We start from the raw sequence: 22,595 nt of genomic DNA, 5'->3' as shown, positions 1-22,595 counted from the left end.
TTTATAAAAAGGACTCCCTTACCATTATTAGAGAGCATCGCCGCCTGCTGAGCAACCGCCTCGTCTCGAGCATCAACTCTAACCCATCATTTATGTATTAAGGAGCGAGCCCTTATTCTATAAAAAGGACTCTCTCACCTTCAACGTCACAAGCCGAGCAGCCTCGCAACATATGCCACTTCTAATTGAGCCTCATTTCACATTGAGCGCCACCTTATATCGAGTATTCAGCTCTAGACGACATCTAGTTACTTCGGCCCACACATGGACTGAATTTCAAGTCTCCAGCCAAAAGACTCTATTGACTGAAGACTTGGGGGACTACTTTTTATACCATACTTAAAGCCTCCATATTTAGATCTCGTACAGATACTCGGGGGACTTAAATGTAATTATATAATAAAGGAAGGGGCAAATATGTAATAAGTGATGAGCCATTATTCTATAAAAGGACTCATCACCCTCACAATTAGGGGAGGCCAATTCATAGGCCATCAGAGACCTCACTCTTTCCCTCAGAGGCTCTGAATCTCTCTCCCTCACAAACAGAGAAATACATAATCAGTGTGGACGTAGCCCAAGCCTTGGGGTGAACCATGATACATCTTGTGTTATTTACATTTCTTGCAGATTCACGATCGGATTTACCTTGTTCCAAGACTTCCGGTTTTGTGTATCAACATAACACATTTCATTGCTAAGGATTAGGACAACACATATTGCCTTGTGATTGGAACACATTTCATGGTGATGATTAGGTTAACATTTGGTGTGTTTCTATTAGAACACATTTTATGTTTAATGATTGGCACTACACTTGCTTTCTTTCCATTGGCACACTTGTGGAGATTCTTTGGAGAAGAAGATGTCATGCAATCTACATAATGGAAGGAGAAAAGAAACAACGGAAGAAAATAGAGGAAGAATGGAGAGAAGAGAGAAGAAAAAAGAAGAAAAAAGAAGAAGAGAGCAACTCCAACAAAAAGTCATCCTTCTTTAATATTATCTCTTTATCTTTCTTGAAGGCTTTAAGCCATCTTTCATTGTGTTTGTAAGTTCCTCATATATATAGTGAAATACAATGAAAGCAAACCCCCGTGGATGTAGTCGATTTGGTGAACCACTTAAATCTTGTGTGTTTATGGATTTACATTTTGAGATCTTTTCCATGAGAAGCACTTCTACCAAACTATAAAAAATCTTCATTTATTTCCCTTGAGAATGATGTGCAAGAAGTGTGAGACAATCCCAGAAAAATACATGAGATCTTACCCAACAAATCTCTCCATCAAACTACTATCATTTTCATCTATCAAAAGAAAGATATCCAAAACTAGAAATTTGTCCAGCCTATTTAACAGGTCAAAATACTATCATCCATATATTATATTATAATACTTCCTTCATAAGAGTTGTTCGTCTATCTCTCTACCATGATATATCAAAATTTCAGAAACATACAACGCTGTGATCGTCCAATACGTCTGAAATACCAACTCATGTCTCTAATCCCGCAGAAAACTGGACAGCCATGTTATGAGCACAAAAACCCCATTTTTAAGAGCTCCGATCGAAGCACTTCCTTCACAAAAGTTGTTCCTTATCATCTCCTCTATAACATATCCAAAAACCATGACAATCTAACCTATGTGCTGACTTATATCCCAGGTCGAACAGCTGATAGTTTCAGCTATATAAAAGAAGAAGAAGTAGAAGTGGTGGGCTAAAATAAAAATGAAAGATGATGTTTGGAAAGGGAAAAGCTAGAAACATGATTCCATGCCTTGTGGCCTTTGAGACATATATTTCACTCTAAAAATTATTTTCTCAAACATGGATGTCTATTCTTTTCTAATAAAAACAGGTTGCCCGACCAAGATGGATGAGACGTTGGAAAAACATATATGGAGTGCTCAGCGAGCAAGACTCTATATGATGGATTATAAATTATTAATTTGTTATTAATATTATGATTATATTACTCTTGTTACTAATCAATTTGTTTCATGTTGAAGCTTGCAGGCTTGTAAGATAAAGTGTGAGTATTGATATCTATGTGCACATGACATATACATATGCATTGCAAAGCAAGAAAAATAGTTGTGTTGAGTTTGTAAAGTGTTTGCGTTGTGAGGATATTCAAGGGCTGAAGTTTGCTTTGAATAATAATGAATCTTGTATATGTCAGGCGTAGGGTGCATGGCTTGAATATATATTTGGGCGTCAGGGGAAGTGCATGTTTAATAAAGTGGAAACTGAGAGTTTAATTACAAAAAATGAGTTAAGGGATGAACGGGAGTTAACTCATAATCTAACGTACTCGAAGCCAAGTGGTATAAGCATCGTATGGGACGTGCAGGCTTGGGTGCCTTAGGTATGTGTTGACAGGATTAGAAGGGAGTGAGTACATTCATGCATCTCATAGCATACATCTCTACTAATAGAATGCCAGAAGTCTGTTTTGGTGTCCTAAGGCTTCACCAAAAAAAGCTGGACACAAAAGCCCTTGAAACAAAAAAAATTAAAACTGAAGTAAATTATGAAACTAAATGTCTCATGGGCATTTGTGTAAATAAAACAGAATAAAAATTTGACAAAAACAAGGAAAAAAAAAAGAATTTCAACGTGGGGAAAGGCTGGAGAATAATTAGAGTTTGCCATGGTGTTGGATACATAATCTTCAACCGCCGCCGCTTCGCTCTTGCGCCCGCGCCGCGGCTTTCTCGGAGTCGTCGCTGGATTAGCACGTTCAGTTTTCAAACTGCATAGCAGTTTCCGTACAGTTTTCAAACTCACTAATTCGCAGCGAAAACCAACCCACCCACCCACGTCTATCTTCTATTCCCCTATTTTCTGATCAAACTTCTTCCTCACACAAACCTCTGTAACCTGCCACAATTCCACGTCCAACTCTTTTCTTTCTGTTTTCTGACCGCTGCCTACCACTTCGTATTCTCTGTTCTTCTTTCCCTACTCTTTCTCTACAGGTTTCAGTTTCACCCATTTGAATGCTAAGAATCTACACAAATCGGTAAGAAAATCACTTGCACCCTCCCACAATTCCATGTACAACTCTTTTCTTTCTGTTTTCTGACCACTTCCTACCACTCCATATTCTCTGTTCTTCTTTCCCTACTATTTCTCTACATGTTTCAGTTTCACCCATTTGCATGCTAAGAATCTACACAAATCGGTAAGAAAATCACTCGCACACATACATGGAAGTATATTAGCACAATTCTATGAAGATTTTTGATATTTTTCTTACATTTTCTTGCATTTTTTTTCAATTTTCCCGCATTTTATGATGCCAATAATTAGACAAGTAATAATAAAATTTAAAGAACAAACAATGACGTTAAAGGCTAAGGCCTACATTTTCGCCGGATCTTGCCTATTAGGTGTTTGTGAATCAAGGTTTGGACTACTAGACAACACGCCACCTTCGGTTTGAGGTATGGAAGTCTCCAGCTTGCAATCTGGAGCTCCTCCTCCTTCTCCATTTCCACTTCGGCCTCTTCACTAATCTCATGATTAAATCCTAAATGTAACAACCCATGTATCTGCAGGAAGGCGTTTGAAATTCTTTCAAGTAGAAAAAATTGTTGTGAAATTCTTCCAGTTTTGGCAAGGCACTGCAATCCTACTTCCGCTCTTCCACTGCCTTCCAGATATTTTCTCTTCATTATTTCTTGCTTTGTACTCTTTCCAACTTATATTTGTTCCTTTGTTTTTTTCCCCAATTTATATGTTGCGGTGGAAGAGCAGAAGTCCTTCAGTTTCCTTTTTCTGTCGGGGTTTGTGATGATTGCTAATAAAAAAAATTCGAGTCCTTAATTCAAGTCCTTCAATTTTCTTTTTATGCAGTCTCTCTCTCTCTCTCTCTCTCTCTGTATGTATGTCCGTCTTTTTTGTTTTTTTTTATAGCAACATCTGCAGGTCTTCTGCAGGCTTTCGAATTTTGGATTATATGTTGTTTTACTCTATGAATTATGGGGTAAAAAGGACACACCTTTAACAATTTTGTGATTGAATTTTTATTGCAGTGGGACAACTATATCACATGCTTGCATCCCAATCTCTCCAATCACAAATGTTTTCTTTCTCTTTGGGTAAATATAAATCTAAATTTACCCTTTCAGTTTTTAAGTTTTTTTTTCCATCCATCTTTTAGGTGATGAATTTGATGCGCTCTACTGCATCTTTCAGGATGTATATATGAGTTTGTATTTAGTATTTCTAAGTCAATTTTAGTTTTTTAAACTTCTTTCTTTGAAATTTTCATTGTGCGTTTTTTAAATTTTGGTCAGATTATGAGTTTCAATTTTGATTATCTTAATGTGCTAGACATGTGCTATGGAAATTAAAAAAAATATATTTGTTTTCATTCTCAGGATATTTACAAGAATACCCACAAAAAATGGAAAAGGAACTACCTATTGATATGATCCCAAACAGACGTGTCTCTATTTTTACACCTAGTTGGGAGATATCTGTCTGAGTAAAAGCTACTGATCTAAGCCAACTGATTTTCAAAGAGTGGAAAAAGAAGAAGCATGAGCAGTATGTATTCTAAATTCTTTATTAAATTTGTTACAAGAAATTCTAACATTATATATACCTTCAATATATAGGTGGCGCATGAAAAATGCTGTAGAAGAATTAAAATCTTCAACAACTCCTCGCATCATACAAATTTGGAATAAAGTCCAACAAATTAGGTACAACACCATTTTTTACCTATTTATTTTTAATGGCATTCTCTATATCATTCTACAAATTAATTATCTCAAATTATAAAATTAAAAGAAAATCTACAAATTAATTATCTCGAATTATAAAAAAAAACAATTTATGGGTGCAGGAAAAAGATTAATAGTGACCAAACAACTTTTCTAAATACAGTAAGTATTCTCTTATTTTCATACGAAAGTATACTGTAAATTCAAATTGCATTCAATTTTCAAATATAAATAAAATTGCATTTTTTTGTCAAACAACTTTTCTAAATACAGTAAGTATTCTCTTATTTTCATACGGAAGTATACTGTAAATTCAAATTGCATTCAATTTTCAAATATAAATAAAATTGCATTTTTTTGTCAGTTTTACAAGCATCCCACCCGTCTCAAAATACAAAGGTTGAAGTACAAGATTAAGGTTACATTTCTTACTATTTAATTTTGTAAACATGATTACAATTTGTTACCTCAAACTTGACAAATTATTTATCTTTCAGTATTTTAAAAGTAACTGGAGTAAAAGTATTTCCGTGAGAAAATTGTCAAAGTTAAAGGTATTTAGGTTGAATTGCTTACAACCTTTATATTTGGGATTGTGCATTATAGTTAGACTTCTTATTTTATCATCATTTCTTGCAGATTAACCATGAAAATCTAAAGCATCAAGTGCAAGCAAATGGGTAGCAAGCATGGCTTTGATTTCGCACGTAGACACTATGTTTACATATGTACATGTTGTCCATATTTTGATTTGCTTCATATATTAGGAGTTTATCCCTAGCTAGCCTATAACTTTGATTGAAAACTTATGAATCTGAAATTTTTAATTTAAGGACTTGGGTAGATATTTGACATTTTGCATGAGAGAGAGAGGGAGAGATTTATTATGTTCTCCATTTTGTGTTTTTCCTTTTATTTCACTTATTGGGTCCAACCTTCATGTTGTTCATACTGTAATAATCAGCAAGCAAAAAAAAAAAAAAGTGGAATGGTTAGTGTGCAATTCATAAATTTCATTTTTTCTATACAATGGGCGTGTGCAAAAAATACTAAGTTAGATGATTGAAAATAATAAGAAATTGTTGTGATGGACACACACCCACAATTTATAAAATAGTCACTTAAGAAATGTAATAATATCTAAAACAACACATCTTTGGGGCGCGTAACGCCCGTGATGCAAAATGCCTCTCGCACGCACGTTAGTGCGTGCAGAGAGGCTAGTTTTATGTATTTGCAAGAGCTACTCATTTCAATTATTATTTTTAGTTGGTACTTTTGTTATGAATTAATTTTGTATACTAATATTTTATTTCCGCTGCTTATTCAATAGATTATATGTGGTAAACTCAAGTTTTTATTATGTAAGATTTGTTATATGATGTATTGTGTAATTGTTATAATTTTATTTTATTTTCCCCATATCTTGGTTGTAGAATTTATTTCTATAGCTAAGATATGACTCACACCCTAACTCATGGATAGTCTTTATGACACACCCCGACCGAGGTCAAAGCATGCTGGCCGTCACGTGAGAGTGACGTAGCCATGTGCACAGTGCGGAAGGGATAAAGATAGCAAATATACGAATAATTAAAAACCATATTACTAGAGTGCACTACTAAACGAAAGTGATAGGAGTTAGTTACAACAGTGAACTCTCCTAATCAGAGCATAAAGTCTAGGTGCAGTCCAGTAAGACAAGTACTAGTTATACAGTACCAGGAATGTCCTACTATTATTCAAATAGGTCAGAACTGCCGACGATCCCGAGCCACCGACATCAAGCTTACTTAAAACCTGGAGGAGCGCAAAACAGAAAACGTGAGTGGGTAAAAACAAATGTTTTACAAATTCATTTCATTTATCAATATACTAACCCCTCGCTGTAAAACATGTATAATTTTTCCCATAATCAGCATATAAGCATATACATAAATGAATATATTTGAAATCATATCAATTCAGTTCATGCTTCACATAATCGTATTCATATGTATGTCATGCCAAAATATAACAAAGTAAACAATCCAGGCAAGAATGATTTCATAGAAATGTGATATGTTAGCCAGAACCCCTGAAGTAGTCTGTAAGGCTGAATTCATAGCTCAAAAGTCAATCTAGCCGGAGTCACTACAATGACCTATACGGCAATATATTGCACATAAGTCAGAACCACTAAAGAGGGTCTGTACGACAAGATTGGGTGAAATATAATTATGCTCAATTCTATTCTCTCATAATAGCCGGGCAATGAATCGCTAGTCACCTACAAGTCGGAACCATGAATAAGGTATGTACGACAAGACTGTGCACTTAATTTGGATCCAATATGAGCATATAGTGTGAGAGGTGACGTAAATAAACAGGCGTGTATCTCATATCTCTGGCTAATTCACAATCACCCTAGGTGCAGCTTTATGAGTTCAACATTACTTAATCACATATCACATATCACATCATCGATGATTCACACAACCAAACATAACTTACCTGAACCCACCTGTGCCTCCACAACACCACATTTATATATATATGCAACCATGCAATGCATATTCAGAATATAGAAGCATTTGGCATATTATTTCAAAGCATAATTTCCTTAAAAATGCATTTCTGGGAAATATATCAAGTATATAAATATATACAGAAAACAAAAGCCCACTCACTGATATGTCGAAGGGTCGTAGCCCCTGAGTCGCTCGTGGATACGCTCGTCCTCAGGATAAGTCTCACTTATATGCGAATTAACTATAAAAACGTTATTTTAAAGCACATAGGCAAAACTAGCCAATAACTTCTCATACATTGCTCAAAATACGTATATGAATATACCATAGTGATCTACACAACCTCAGGATCATCCCCATATTTTTAGAATTATTTTTGGACCTCCCACGCGCCGCCACGCACCGGCAAGGGCACGGCAAAACGTGCCCCCACTTGCGGCCCAAACCTGACGGATTCCCTAACCACCGTTAGGGAATATTCCGTTAAACCTAACAGATTCCATTACATTTGACTGACGACGTCAGCATATTCTGTCCAAACTGACGGAATATGTCGTCATCTTCTCCAGCGAGTCGCTGGTCGTCGGAAAACTGGGTAAAACTTTAAATCCACTATTCTCACTCGTTTCTTAACCATTTTTCATAAAATTGGTACCAAAATGAAGCTAAGGACAAGTCGAAACACAATATAACAATTTGGGTCCTTGAAATTCACGAGAACACGTTGAAAATTGCCTCGACTTTCCGGCCAAATTTAAAATGTGTTGATCTCCACTTTCCGACGTCCAAAATCCTCAAACGAACTATCCCTAGCCTCCTAGGGACCTCACAAAGCTTCCTATAAGCTTCAAATTCCATAAAAACAAGCCATAAGTTTTTGCAAAAACAATACCTCATTCGGGGTTAGGGTTTTCACGTGAAAACGAAGCTGTCCTTACCTAAAAATGGTATGGATGTGTTCATCTGAGCTTCACGAACACAATGGTGCCATTATCCACTTCGTTCCATCGCGTTTGCAAAGGTTTTGGTGTTGTCCGTACACAATGCCGAGAGAGAGAGAGAGTGAAACTGAGAGAGAGAAGAGAGAGAACACGGGGGAGTGAGAGAGAGAAAAGTATGGATGTGTGTGGTCCAAACAAGCACACCAATCACAATTCTTTAATCTTTTAATTCTAATTGGGTCCAATTAGTTAGGAATAGAACCAATTGACCCAATTTCTAAGTCCAAAACACAAAACACATCCAACGCTCAAGGGTAAATCCGTCTTTTCACAACCACGACAATTAATCCTCGAGACGGGCTATGACACTTTATTCGCGGGTCTGGGGCATGACAATTATATATATATAGTTTTTTTAATTAATTATTTTAATATTTTAATATTTTTAATGACACGTGGCACCCATTCATTGTCCACATGGGCGTCACGTTATCAATTAACGGAAAACTTAACAGTCAGGCTAACGGAAGTATGAGACTGTCCTAAAATTAACACTTTATGTATGACTCTGTGATGAAAAAAACTTCATGTACTAAATGTTGAAAACCACAAAACTTGAGGGTAGTAAACTGAGATTTACCATTTTAAATAAATAATGTTAAACTATGCTCATATACTATATCTAATTAAAGGGGCTAAGCACCTCAATAATTTATTAATTTTAAGGTTATACTTTAAATTTTGTTTAATTTAATTAAACTACCTTGGATGTTTCAAATATAGCCATTGACTTTGAATTAATTATTGCAGTAGGGGAGCTGGGCTCCAAAAAAATGGGCTAAGAGGGGGCTATACCTGGCCAACATGACGTCTCTTAGAATTATAGCTCAGCCATCCATTAAAGATGGATTTTTGGGCAAATCAAGTCATATTTTGGCTTTTAGACCTTTGGTACTTTCCATTGGAAGTGGCATGAGAGGAGAGGACTTGTCAATTTTTCTGAAAAGAGTTTTTCTATATATTCAATTCGGATTTTGAGATGATAAATTGATTTGAATCCGTGTAATTAGGTGTATTTTGTTCACTAGGTGATGGTAATACTCAACATCCTATTTATTACCGATAGATGAGTTTATATTTTGATATTTGTGTTTATCCACTATACATATCTTGAAATATAAACTCATCTAACAATGATAAATAGGATGGTGAACATTACCATCACTTGAAGGTGCTGAGCCAAAAATATTTTCTATAGAATCTCTTTCTGCACTCAATTTATTCTCTGTACCCGTGTTGTTTTTAATTAAACTATTATTATCTCTTTAAGCCCAAATTTACTACCTAAAACTGTTCTCACAAACTCAATTAAACATGTAAATTTATTTTTACACCCATCTAGTAAATAAATACCTAAAATCAGTATTCATGAATGTTCTACTACTCATTCAATCTTAAATCTGGTGGTTGGAACAAGAGGTCAGTCAAATGAATGATGTTAGTTATTCTATGTGTTTATTAAGTTCTTATACTATAGTGCAAAACCATCTTCAAAATAATCAATTCCTGCTTATGAAATCTTGGGGATTATTGGTGCTACAAACCCTTGAAATCAAAGTTATTATTCTTCTGTTACTTACTGCTGCTTATCTACATACCTACGTATACATAAAAAATAAAAACCAATTGAAGAATTTGAGAGAATTCAAGATAATTCACTCAAAATTTTACATGAAATCTTTAAAAATTAATTAAACTCTATCAAAATTAATAGATTTATAAATCCACTAAAATCTCTCAAAATCTCAAATCAAACCTTACTACGTTAACGTTAGTACACGTACGTCTTTTTAATTTTTGTGTTGAAAGACAAAAGATGGCATGTCCCTAATCATTGTTCATGACCATAAACACTTTTGGTTTTTCTTTGTTTTGCCAACGAAAGAATACGATTGTTATTCATACTTTCTCCAACACGCCACCAAGTAATGAGAGAAAAATTATATCTGAATTTTGATAAGTCAAATGGAAAATTAGTAGTTGTTCAAAAGGGGGTATTTATCAGTGTGCCTGAAACACAAGATTGTACAACATATGTAATTATACAATTAAAGAAGCACTGTAAAGAAAAAAAGAATTTCCACCAATTATATTAGTTTTTACCATATTTAGAGCATCCGTATTTAGACATTGTATAAATATTTGGAGGATTCAAATATAATTATGTAATAAATAAAGGGGCAAATATATAATAAGTGAGGAGCCCTTATTCTATAAAAGAACTCCCCACTCTTCTCATTAGAGAGGTCAAGGTTTAGGCCATGGGAAGAGAGAAAACATCTCAGAGAGGGCAAACACAGAAAATAGGCTAGAGAGCACACTGCCTCTAGCCTTCTTGTATATTCACCATTCAGAGTGAACCAATATCAACATCAGTGTGAACGTAGCCCAAACATTGGGGTGAACCACGATACATCTTGTGTTCTTTATTTTCTTGCAGATTCACCGTCGGATTTACATTGTTCCAAGACCCTCCAGTTTTGTGCATCAACATTTGGCACCGTCTATGGGAATCGACACGAAAATTTATGTTGGTTCTCTCTTAATTTTTCATACCTCTACCGTGAATCTACAGAAACCTAAGAAACGAAAAATCCAACACCCACACCTAAAGACACACCTATTCAATCTACAGAGAGAAAGAGAAACTCAGGCATAAGTCACAACATTGGCCCAAGAACCTCCGCTTTCTTGCCGCGAATTCTACGTGCCTCAGCATTATATGCCCTTGTAGCTTCTTCTACAGTGTTGAATGTTCCAAGCCAAACCCGAACCCCTTTCCTTGGGTCTCGGATCTCTGTAGACCACTTACCCCATGGGCGCTGGCGAATTCCCTTGTACTAGTTCTTCCTTTTTCTCTATGCAGATTTCTCAGCTTGCCCATTAAACTCCATAGATTTCACAGCGGTAGAACCACGAGCAGAAAAGGGGTTTCCGGCAGAGAAAGCAGAGGGCTTGGAATTAACCATTTCATCGTCCTCGTCCATATCGGACTCGTCGTTGAACTCCTGGAAATCAGCCCGAAGTCGTCGTCCAAGTCAACGATTTCGGACCTCAATGGCTTTGAGAGCTGCTTCCCGGAACTGGTTTTTTTTTTTTTTGAGATCGGGCTAGAGGTAGTCGGCAGTGAGCCAGCGGGACCGCACCGGCGCTATGAAATCGGAAATAATAGCACCTCCACACATTTTTCTGTTTCACAGCGGACTTGCAGCTGAAAAGGGTGTCGGAAAAAATCAGAAGTTGGTGAGCCCATGGTCCAGCTGTACTCTTTGATCTAGAAAGATAAAGAAACAAGAGACTGCAAGTAAGTCTTCTCTTCTAGATAGAGAGATTGAAAGAGAGAGAAGATGTGCCCTTATATTTTGATGTTGTTCTAAGTCTAACTTCTCAGTTGGTGGAGGCAGACTTTTATTTTTTTTTTCTGCATTTTTTGTTTGCATTTGCAATGATAAAAAGGAAAAACAAACCTCCCCAGAAGAAATCAAAAGGCTTCCAATTCATTTATGCTATCTGCTGAATTGAATTCAAGAAATTGAAGTTCCAACTCTGAAGTGGCTTCTCGATCCAAGCTTCCTCTCAACCATTTTTCTATGAGCTTGTGATTCGCAGATGGACCAGAACACTGAACAGTCTTCCAATGCTCAGATGGGCTTCAGAGTTCAAGCTCCAATGGCTGCAGATGGGAAGCTCTACGTCGCAATATGTGCTTCACCTACAGTGGCACTTGCATTATGGGGCGTGTTGAAGGACTGAAAGCAACTTGTTATCCACCTTTAGGGAGAAATTAGCATCTGGTGCAACAACTTTTGAATCAAGAGTGCAGGTGGATGGAAAAGTTGTGACAAGTTGTGGACTCGTGGACCATGGAGTGCTGGGAAAAGAAAATGGAGGCTTTCCTCTACAATAGCACATGCCATCCCACTACAAGGTCCCAGCAGCAACCAGGCTGAAAGCAAAAGCAAAGCAGAACAAAAACCGAGAAAAAACAGAAAGCAAAAACAAGGAATAAAGGGAGGCAAAGAATAAAAAAAAAAGGAAAAAGATATATGGTATTTCTTGCATAATAGTCTATGAGGCTCACGAAAGGAGCTTGAATACTGATCTCCTGTTGGCATTATTAAAAGATTTACTTGGTCGACGATCTAGTTTACGACTTATTATAATGTCTGCAACAGCTGATGCCAAAGTGCTTTCCGAATATTTTTATCATTGTGGAATCTTTTATGTATTGGGGAGGAGTGAAATGAAGTGAGTCTTATTGGAGCGGGGAGATGAAAAAAAGCAAATGGGTAATGACGGAAAGGTTTCCACTTTGGCTCAAATATTCAAGCGCCCTGCCCTCTGCAACTGCCAGCTGCACATGCTATCCCGCTATCCAACCATCTGCCATGCCCACCTTCTACAATACCATCGAAAAAAGACTTATGAAGGTGAAAGTTTCCTCCAACAGCTGGACCGCTGAGGTTAATGTGAAGGGTGAAATCTCGCTATTGCCAAAGTCCCAGCATCTTTTTTGAATGATGTGATTTACTTTTCTTATCTTTTGGATATATATGTATAAACCCACCAGAGGGTAATCATAAATAAAGAAAAAAGAAAAAAAAAAGTCGGCAAGCCCAAAATAGTGGGCTGGAATGTTATGTGTAGGGCGAAGGCCCATATGCCTAAAAGAGCCAGGCCCTATGACTTCAAACTTCAACCTCCATCCCTCCACTTAAGGTTCACCTTCTATTATCACCAATCAGGTGATCAAAAGTACGTCCAGTACTCCAAAATTATTCAGTAGTCTACCGCTATTATCAGCAACCAAGTGATCAAAAGTACGTCCAGTACTTCAAAATTATTCGGCAGCCTGCCTCTATTATCACCAACTAGCTGATCAAAAGTACGTCTGGTACTCCAAAATTATTCAGCAGCCTGCCGTTATTATCACCAACCAAGTGATCAAAAGTACAACCCGTCCTCCAAAAAATCATACATGAGCATCACTCATGACAATCACCATCATACATGAGCATCACTCACGTCAATCATACATAAACATTCATGAGCATCACTCACGTGAATCATACATAAACATTCATGAGTATCACTCATGTCAACATTCATGAGCATCACTCATGTCAAACATCCATGAGCATCACTCATGTCAAACATCCATGAGCATCACTCATGTCAAACATCTATGAGCATCACTCATGTCAATCAACATAAACATTCATGAGCATCACTCATGTCAATCCAGCTTCGAAAGCTTCATTTACAGAGCTCTAGCTTCCAAAGCTTCATTTATAGAGTTCCAGCTTCGAAAGCTTCATTCATAGAGATCCAACTTCGAAAGCTTTATTTACAAAGCTCCGACTTCAAAGCTTCATTTACAAAGCTCTGACTTCAAAGCTTCATTTACAAAAGCTCCAACTTCAAAACTTCATTTTCAAAAGCTTCACCTACAAAGCATCAGTGCATGGTATACAAAGACCGCCTTTGAACAACCGCCACTTCGGCCCATACATGGATTAAATTTGAAGTATCCAGCCAACAAACTCTGTTGACTGAAGACTTGGGGGACTACACTATGTACCATATATTGGGCTTCTGCTACTGGGCCTCATGAAAAATATTTGGGGGACTTAGCCCATTATTTATGTACTGAGGAGCGAACCCTTATTCTATAAAAGGGACTCCCTCACTTTCATTAGAGAGCACCCATCACTTATGTATTGAGGAGCGAGCCCTTATTCTATAAAAGGGACTCCCTCACCATCATTAGAAAGCATCGCCACCTGCTGAGCAACTGCCTCGCCGCGAGCATCACTCTTAGCCCATCACTTATGTATTGAGGAGCGAGCCCTTATTCTATAAAAAGGACTCCCTCACCATCATTAGAGAGCATCGCCGCCTGCTGAGCAACTGCCTCGTCGCGAGCATCAACTTTAGCCCATCATTTATGTATTAAGAAGTGAGCCCTTATTCTATAAAAGGGACTCCCTCACCTTCAACGCCATAAGCCGAGCCAACCAAGGCAACATAAGCCACAAGCCGAGCAGCCTCGCAACATGTGCTACTTCTAGTTGAGCATCATTTCACATTGAGCACCACCTCATATCGAGTATCAGTTCTAAACGACATCTAGTTACTTCGGCCCACACATGGACTGAATTTTAAGTCTCCAGCCAAAAGACTCTCTTGACTGAAGACTTGGGGAACTACTGTTTGTACCATATTTAGGGCCCCGTATTTAGACCTCGTATAAATACTCGGATGACTCAAATGTAATTATGTAATAAATGAAGGGGCAAATATGTAATAAGTGAGGAGCCCTTATTCTATAAAAGGACTTCTCACTTTCCTCATTAGAGAGGTCAAGGTTTAGGCCATGGGAAGAGAAAAAACATCTCAGAGAGGGCAAACATAGAAAATAGGCTAGAGAACACACTGCCTCTAGCCTTCTTGTATATTCACCATTCAGAGTGAAACAATATCAACTTCAGTGTGGACGTAGCTCAAACATTGGGGTAAACCACGATACATTTTGTGTTCTTTACTTTCTTGCAGATTCACGATAGGATTTACGTTGTTCCAAGACCCTCCGGTTTTGTGCATCAACAAATAACATATGGCGTATTGTTCTAGGTTCTGGGCAAACTGAAAAATCTAACGACCAATGCTCTTATTTTCAAAAGGGATTGAGGGAGAAGTGAAGGGAGGAAGGAATCTGATGGAATTAAATGACATAATCACCCTCGACCTCAAAAAATGGTTCAAACTTCAAATGCATCCATTTAGAGAATTGGTGGAGAAATACCTTGGCACGGCAACCATGGCCCTCTGACCTTCAAAGCTACAGCAAACAGAAACGCAACAAAGAGCAGCCTAAAATGATTCATGAAGGCACACACAAGAACTGCAACGTTACGGTTTCAGTTCCGAAGATTGAATAGCAGAAGAAGCTGAATGCATCATGATTCAAAGCAACAGAAACAAAAGAAGATTTAATAGCACAAGAAAGTTCAATGCATCGATTTTCAGCACCAAGAAAAGGTCTCTGACTCAAAAGTTAAGCCTCTAAAAGAACCTGAATTCATAAAATAAAATAACAAAATATCAGGTTACCAAATGTTAAAGTTAATGACACATTTATATACAGAGCACAAAGCAGCCTACATTCACAGACTAAACGCTCCTTCTACAACAACACAGTTTCTCGAATTGTACAGACGGATTCAGCCTTAAAAACGGCAGCAGATATAACGCTGCTGCTAACTTAACATGGCCAAATAAATGAGAAGCAGCAACTAGGATGCAAAAGGGAAGCATACCCCCGGAAGAATCCATCCACTGCAACATCTTTTTCTCCCCCCAAGAAGCCATATTCAAGCGTTGCTTGATCTTAGAACACGATGCGATGGTCGCGCCACTGCTTCATTTATCCTACTAAACACTACTTTAAGGGGGATACAGGCTATTACAGGACCCTTCTGCTTCGGAACCAGTGGTTTTCTCTCTTCAGATTGCTTATGACCGGTCAGTGAAGATAGTTTCCTGATCTTTTTTGGCTGTAGCCCAGATTTCTTTGTTTTGGGAGATCTACTTGGTGAATTTCGTGGTTGCACTGCCAATCCCTTGGCTGGGATTCTTCCAATTTCTTTTTCTGGCTTTACTGCATAGCCTGTTTTATCAACTTCCCAATCAGAACAGCCATCACCCAAGACCTCAACTGTTAGTGGGTGACCAACAATGGCTTTGCCGTTCAATTTACTCATAAGGGAAACCAGGGGAACATGTTGTGGCCGGTAATTGGATTTCACCTCAAGCTTGACATCATACAACGAACCATCGGAGCATGAATTGCGGGCAGTAGAATCTGCCGTCTGATATCTTGCAGGCACTGTGAAGCGGGACTGCCGATAGGGAAGTGATCTCTGAGTTGGACCATCAGGCAATTCAGTAACCTGTTTGGACTTTGATCGTAAGGTGCCATTATATGCACGGGAACCACTAATGCCATTGCAATTTACTTTCTGATAAGAACCTTGAGACAATCCATTGGAATGCTCGATGCCTGTCGAATAACCATTGTATTCATCATCCATGTCCATAAATCTTCTGGAGTCATGTTTTCTATCTTTACTTGTTTGTCTAGAATTCCTCTTTCCTTTTAACTGCCACTTTGAACTACCTTTCTCTATGCTTATGCCGATATCATGCAAGGCTGCTGAACTCGTACAACCAGATTCATTAATTCTCTCGTTTTTCAAAGATACAGCTTCAGGTTGACGACTTTGACTAGATTGCCTTCCCAACGCACCAATCTGAGGTTTACCAGATGAACAAGCTGCACGTATAGGAGATGAACCTGGTAGAAAAATGATGACAAAATCAGCAGTAAAGAAAGACTAAGCTAATTTATTTTCTGCAATAAAATAAAGAGAAAGGAGAGAACGTTAATAAGATCCAAAAGGCTTATAGATCCCAGGGGGATCCATAATAGACAGTTGCAGGAATGCCCAAATGTAAATAATGCACGAATATTTGAGTAATACAAGAAATAATTAAGATCGAGAAAGAGCTAAAGACAATGGTGAGAGTGACAGAGTTACAGGGTATCTAAATGCAAACAATGCAGGCATAATCAAGTGATAAAAGACATAACTAAAAACATGAAAAAGGCTAAACAGAACGGACAGTGACAGAGTCACAGGGGAACCTCAATGTAAATAAAGCACATAATTAAATGACAGAAGAAACAAATGGTGCAGAGATACCCCATAGGACTATACTCGATAAGTTAATAACTACAGGAACACAAAGATACAGCCCCAAAACACTATAACTTTAAAATGTTTGAATGACCATTACCTGAAGGGTCTTTTTCCTCTCCAACAAATGGCACATCAAATAGCCTATCATCAGAAGAATCATATTCCGCTAAGCCAGATATGCTGGGAATCTCATGCTCTTTCAATTTGTCATTAATACAGGAAGCCCCAGAAGCCAGTTCAGGAACATTTATAGAGGTTCCATTCTCACACGAAATTCCAGTGTGGTCTGCAGATAAACTCCCTTTTGATTCATTGGATTCTAATCCAGAAACCCTGCCATTAGATAACCCTTGAAGAGGTGAACCACATGAATTTGGCAATTGGTCAGGCATAGCTGGAATAGACACCATTGCAGTACTCTCCAGCACCTTGGTCAATGGTCGACTGCGGTTCTTTCTTTTCAAGAGTTCATTAACATTTGCCACTTGAGATCTCTTTCTTTTCAGCGACGAAGTACCTTTGCTTCCATTTGCAGGACTTCCATTAGGCATTCCATTCCGATTGTTTGAATCTAAGAGTGAAGCACCATCCTGTTGAACTTGTTCAAGGAGCCCTCCAATGTGGCCTGACCTTTTTGACAATACACCCATTCCCAGGTCTTCAAGTCCTCTCATGCGCTTCACTCCTTCTGTTCCATCATCCTCTGAATCATTTGGCGTTTTTCTTCTCCTTCCCTGCAGAGATTGCAACTTAGAAGAACTGATATGATTTGGCTCTTCAAAAGATATACCAGATTGAGATAATTCTGGCCCTGAGTGTGAATTGTCTTCAGAATCACTCACATCGTCAGCCATATCTTCATTCTCCGCGCTGCAAAGAGACATGGCAGGTGATTCTCTGGCTGAGCAACCATGGTCACCACCTGAATTACTCATTCGGGCACTGAAGTTCAAATCATCCTTGCCTAGGTGAGCATTCTCAATCTCAAGAGCATGGATAATAGCATCTTCCCTCCGTGCATATTTAACTTTTTTCTTATTCCCGCTGGCTGCATGGGCCTTTGCTTTTTCAATACATTCATCATACTCCCCACAACGAAAAGCTTTCACCCTCTTGGATCTTTCAAGGTTATACCAGTCCCTAAATCAATAGGATCAAGATCAGACAGTGTTCATATATCAATAGAAAGCTAAACACCTATACGGAGTTTTTAATCTGTACTAAAAAGAATCTTAAAGAAAATGCCATAATCCTGAACCACAATGACGAAATATGCTGAAAATAAAAACGAAAAAATATTCTCAGACAGTGTATGATGGGCCCTGAAAATTAATGGTAAAGTAAACCCTGGACCAATGACTAACACAGACAGGAAGGTACTATTTTTCATGTAAAATACTCCAGAGATAACAAGGGTTCTTTCCTAGGTCTCTAATGTTGCACCCATCTAACCCGTTTAAAAAGCATCCAGCTTAAGCAATGTGCTTCACGAATACCTCAAAATCTAATGCTCTACTCTTCAAGGCCAATCTCTATACATCGCTGCCGTGCCACATAAAGAAAATACTCATCCAGTGACACAGTTCTCACTGTTTGAATTCCCCAACGTAATAAAGGATTCATGTAAGGCTACCTCACATATAATGCCGTTAAAAGATTTGAATTTTTAAACAGGGTGGCAATTAACTTCAACCTAAATTTCGTCATTTACATGAGTATAATCAGATTTGAGAATTAGACCACAGACTAACTCTCATGCTCCACTCAGGCCCTTAAAGCGAGGGTCCAATCGAATAAAAAATAAAGATGTTCAAAAATGCCTGAAGAAAACCATAAGACATTTTTATGATGTATCCGTCGCACTTGGTGCGATGGCAAGTGCCTTCGCCCATAAGCGGTAGGTCTCGGGTTCAAGACTTGGGAGCAACCTCTCCATAAATAGGGGTAAGGCTAGCCGACACTCACCTCTCCCAGACCCTGCGTAAAGCGGGAGCCTTGTGCACTGGGTACGACCTTTGTCTGTTGCCACAAACCACTAGGCACCTACTTAATATGTATCTTCTATGCATTAGGACTGCACACCAACTATTCCTTAATTATATTGACCAAAAAGAACTGTCCCTCAAGTATGAGCATTTTCTTCTTCCTTCCATATAACACAAGCAGTAATTATTCATTCATCAGAAATTTTTATACATGAATGTATTCTCAAGCTTCAAGCTTACCATCCTTTCGTTTTTATAAAGCAACGTACCATCTAAGAATTTCTTTTTTAGAGAATGCATCTCCAATCACTGCGTAGTGTTATAATACACGAGAGCCACATAGGAGGTGGCAGAGAAAACTATTGTCTCAAGTAACAAGTTCATTAAGTGTAAGCTAATCAATATCATTGAGATAATACTTTCAAGCTATAGAACAAGAAAAAACATGATTAAGGGAAGTGATGATCCAGTTGAGCTCAAAGGCCCCGGAAACACCAAAGTAAACAACGATCAATCAACCAAATGATAAAAAACCGATCAAGATAAAGTGAAACAAGGTAATAAGAAAGCAACACTAAATCCACCAACCCACAAGGCCAAAATTTTACCCAAAATCACCTATGAAAATCTCAAGCCAAATGCGTATTCTAATTCCGATTCTACTCAAAGGTAAATGTAGATAACCTAGAAGCTGAAAAACACGGATTGTTAAGACAATTGCAAATCAGTAAGCCAAAATGTTCATCCAAGCTACATCAATTACACAGAAATTATGATAAGCTTAAAAGGGGGAAAGAAAAGAACTCACACGCTTGCATCATCACGGCCGAGAAGCTTCACCGGAGTGCCCGATTTTGGCGAAACTACACAACTGTCCGGCAACTCGTCCAGACCCATTATCCGACCCGGCCACCAGGACCCGTTTCTGCGGCGGACCCATACCAAAGTACCCACCGACGCATCAATGCTCTTCTCACTGATCTCACCAGAACTCCCCATCTCAACCAAACCCCCCCCAGAGAGCGGTAGAGAGAGAGAACAAAAAACAATTAAAACCCAATAAATCTCTAATCTCAAAAAATAAAGATTTCAATCTCAGCCCTCCATTCTCAACCAAATTCGAGCTTTCGGAAATCGCCCAGAGGCTCAGTTTCCCGGAGAATGCACAAACTCTTCAACCCAAATCACTAAAAACAACAAAACCCAGAAGAGAAAAAATGCTAATTAAAAGCCAAGAGATAAAGAGGAGGAGGTAGAGAAGGACCAGATTTGAAGGGTTTATGGGGAGAAGAACATACAGAAGGATCTGAAAAATGGCTCCTTTTTTTTTTTTTTAAATATTACAAATTTATTTTCATAATTTTATATGTTTTCTGGGTTTTGATTTTCTGATCTTCCACTACTGGATTTAGCTCTGAAATCTTTTGTTCGAGCTCGCTCGTGTGCGGCTCACAGTGTACGGAGGCCCAGAGGAGGGTGGGGGAGGGAGGAGATAGAGAAATACCAAAAAAGCTTTGTGCTTGGATCAAAACCGTACCTTTTTGTATCTCCTTTCCCAACAGATAGAGAGGATTTCAGATACAGAGAGAGAAAGAGGAGAGAGAGAGAGAGAGAGAGAGAGAGTGCGAGTGAGGTAGAAGGAAATACAGAGAGAGAAAATATATAAAAAAAATAAAAAAAAAAGGAAGGGGGTGTATTGGGTTATATACGGTTTCCCGTATAGGGTTTCAATATAACACCTACACCAGATAGAGGTGCAGGGTAATGTTAATTTATTCGTATTTTCTTGAAAAATTGTCCCATAAACATACAACCGTAAACAGTAGGAAATTCTCTCCACCGGATTTTTTATTTTCTTACGTGGCACTGATTCAATTGAAACCAAAGCCTTCTGCTGTTAGATTTGACTAAATAATTTTTTAACAGATGTTATGCAATGTATAATAAATGTTGTTCTGTGTTTCAAGTATTTGATTAATTGTTTCAATAATTGGACCCTTCAAAGAGATTAAAAAAAATATAGAATGACATTATTATTTTAATGTATCGGGTGGACCAAAAAATTATACAAATGTCAAATTACCACATAAGTCATCAAATATCATTTGGATTTTTTAAATTTGAGCTCAAATATACTTACTATCAACTAATTATAATGTGATTTGGATTGTGCATTTAAAAAAGAGAATTCGTATGATATATGGTCAAGTCTGACATCATAATATGTTTGATAACATGAGCTTATTTGGATTGGATATCTGACAGTTTACCTTAGGGCTGGGTTCGGTTCTTATCGGTTCGGTTTTTTGCCAAAACCGAAACCAAACCGAAATTTTGGTTCGGTTCGGTTCGGCCCCAATTTTTTCGGTTTTTTTTTCGGTTCGGTTTTTTTTTCGGTTCGGTTTCGGTTTTTTTTTCGGTTTTTTTCAGCCCAAATTCACCATCTTCTCGGAAGCCCACCCAAGCAAAACCCCAACCAAACCAGAAAGATCTGCTTATCTCCCACTCCAGTTAAATTCCCTTCCATTCACTTCCTCAAACTCACCACGAACAATGGATCATCTCGCCTCCCTCCTCATCCTTCTCTTTCTCCTATCCTCCGCACTCGCCTCCGTCGCAGTTCCCAACGACGTCGACCCTATCATCCAACAAGTCGTTTTGGAATCCGACGACGATCAGCTCCTCCACGCCGAGCGCCATTTCTCCAGCTTCAAAGCCACCTTCGGAAAGACCTACGCGACTCAGGAGGAGCACGACTACAGATTCGGCGTCTTCAAGGCCAACCTCTGTCGCGCCAAGCGGCACCAGGCGCTCGACCCTACCGCGGTCCACGGCGTCACCAAGTTCTCCGATCTCACTCCCAAGGAGTTTCGCCGGAACTTTCTCGGACTCAAACGTCGCCTCTGGCTTCCGGCCGACGCTAACAAGGCCCCGATACTTCCCACTGGTGATCTTCCCGCCGACTTTGATTGGCGCGACAAACTTGCTCGTCCTTCTCGTCCTTCTCGCGAGCCTCGCGTTCGGCTTCGATGAAGCTCTTCACAGAGAGACAGAGAGAGTGAGAGAGATGAGGCAGGGAATGAGAGAGAGAAGAGAGGAATGAAAAAAATAAAAGGTGCGGCTAGGTTAAAACTTAAAAGGTTTGTATAGCTCAAAAAAACTAAAAAACTTTTCTGAAACCCTGGAGGCATGAGGATTCGAACCCATGCGCAGGGGCTTGAAGAGTTTCAAGCAAACCAACTTGGTAACTGGTTATGTCTTGTTATGATTGTATTACTAAATTATTTATAATATTGAAACAAAATTAAATATATATATCTTTTCGGTTTGGTTCGGTTTGGTTCGGTTTCCGAACCTTAAAAACCGAAACCGAACCAGCCAGATTCGGTTCGGTTCGGTTTGGCAGTTTCGGTTCGGTTTTTTTTCGGTTCGGTTTTTTTCGGCCTCGGTTCGGTTTGGTTTTCGGTTTTTTTCGGTTTTCGGTTATTTGAACCCACCCCTAGTTTACCTTCATTGTTTTTGTTTCAATATAGAAATATAAATTTATCTTATAAAATCCCGCAAGCTACCTTTTCAGGTTGTTAATTTGAATCAT

General features: G+C 38.4%; 2 protein-coding genes and 1 pseudogene across 3 annotated transcripts; 2 read left to right on the top strand and 1 right to left on the bottom strand.

Annotated features, from left to right (window-relative positions):
• The first annotated feature begins 4,349 nt into the window (after window positions 1-4,349).
• LOC126583106 (uncharacterized) lies at window positions 4,350-5,441 on the top strand (annotated as a pseudogene).
• Window positions 5,442-15,310: 9,869 nt separating this feature from the next.
• On the bottom strand, window positions 15,311-20,650 carry LOC126583094 (uncharacterized protein At1g51745-like). 2 transcript variants are annotated; one of them, XM_050247392.1, is made up of 4 exons: window positions 19,809-20,650; window positions 17,858-18,155; window positions 17,113-17,749; window positions 15,311-16,609 (listed from the first exon to the last, which is right to left on the bottom strand). In XM_050247392.1, the coding sequence occupies exons 1-4, from the start codon at window positions 19,997-19,999 to the stop codon at window positions 15,627-15,629; spliced, it is 2,109 nt and encodes a 702-aa protein (XP_050103349.1). In that variant the 5' UTR covers window positions 20,000-20,650; the 3' UTR covers window positions 15,311-15,626. The 2 variants fall into 2 exon arrangements, with proteins under 2 accessions (XP_050103349.1, XP_050103348.1); XM_050247391.1 differs by having other exon boundaries at window positions 17,113-18,155.
• Window positions 20,651-21,509: 859 nt separating this feature from the next.
• Window positions 21,510-22,033, top strand: LOC126633851 (cysteine proteinase 15A-like). Its single transcript, XM_050304396.1, has one exon. The coding sequence runs from the start codon at window positions 21,554-21,556 to the stop codon at window positions 22,031-22,033; it is 480 nt and encodes a 159-aa protein (XP_050160353.1). The 5' UTR covers window positions 21,510-21,553.
• Window positions 22,034-22,595: the final 562 nt, after the last annotated feature.

The sequence above is a fragment of the Malus sylvestris genome, chromosome 9 (assembly GCF_916048215.2).
Source record: "Malus sylvestris chromosome 9, drMalSylv7.2, whole genome shotgun sequence".
NCBI classification, from domain to species: domain Eukaryota; kingdom Viridiplantae; phylum Streptophyta; class Magnoliopsida; order Rosales; family Rosaceae; genus Malus; species Malus sylvestris.
This window is presented reverse-complemented; position numbering and strand designations above follow the sequence as displayed.

Coding starts and splice junctions, on each gene's coding strand:
- LOC126633851 (XM_050304396.1), top strand. CDS start 21,554: ATGGATCATCTCGCCTCCCTCCTCATCCTTCTCTTTCTCCTATCCTCC.
- LOC126583094 (XM_050247391.1), bottom strand. CDS start 19,999: ATGGGGAGTTCTGGTGAGATCAGTGAGAAGAGCATTGATGCGTCGGTG. Junction 18,156..19,808: donor GGCCGTGATGATGCAAGCGT/GTGAGTTCTTTT, acceptor CTATTGATTTAG/GGACTGGTATAACCTTGAAA. Junction 16,610..17,112: donor AGAGGAAAAAGACCCTTCAG/GTAATGGTCATT, acceptor TTTTTCTACCAG/GTTCATCTCCTATACGTGCA.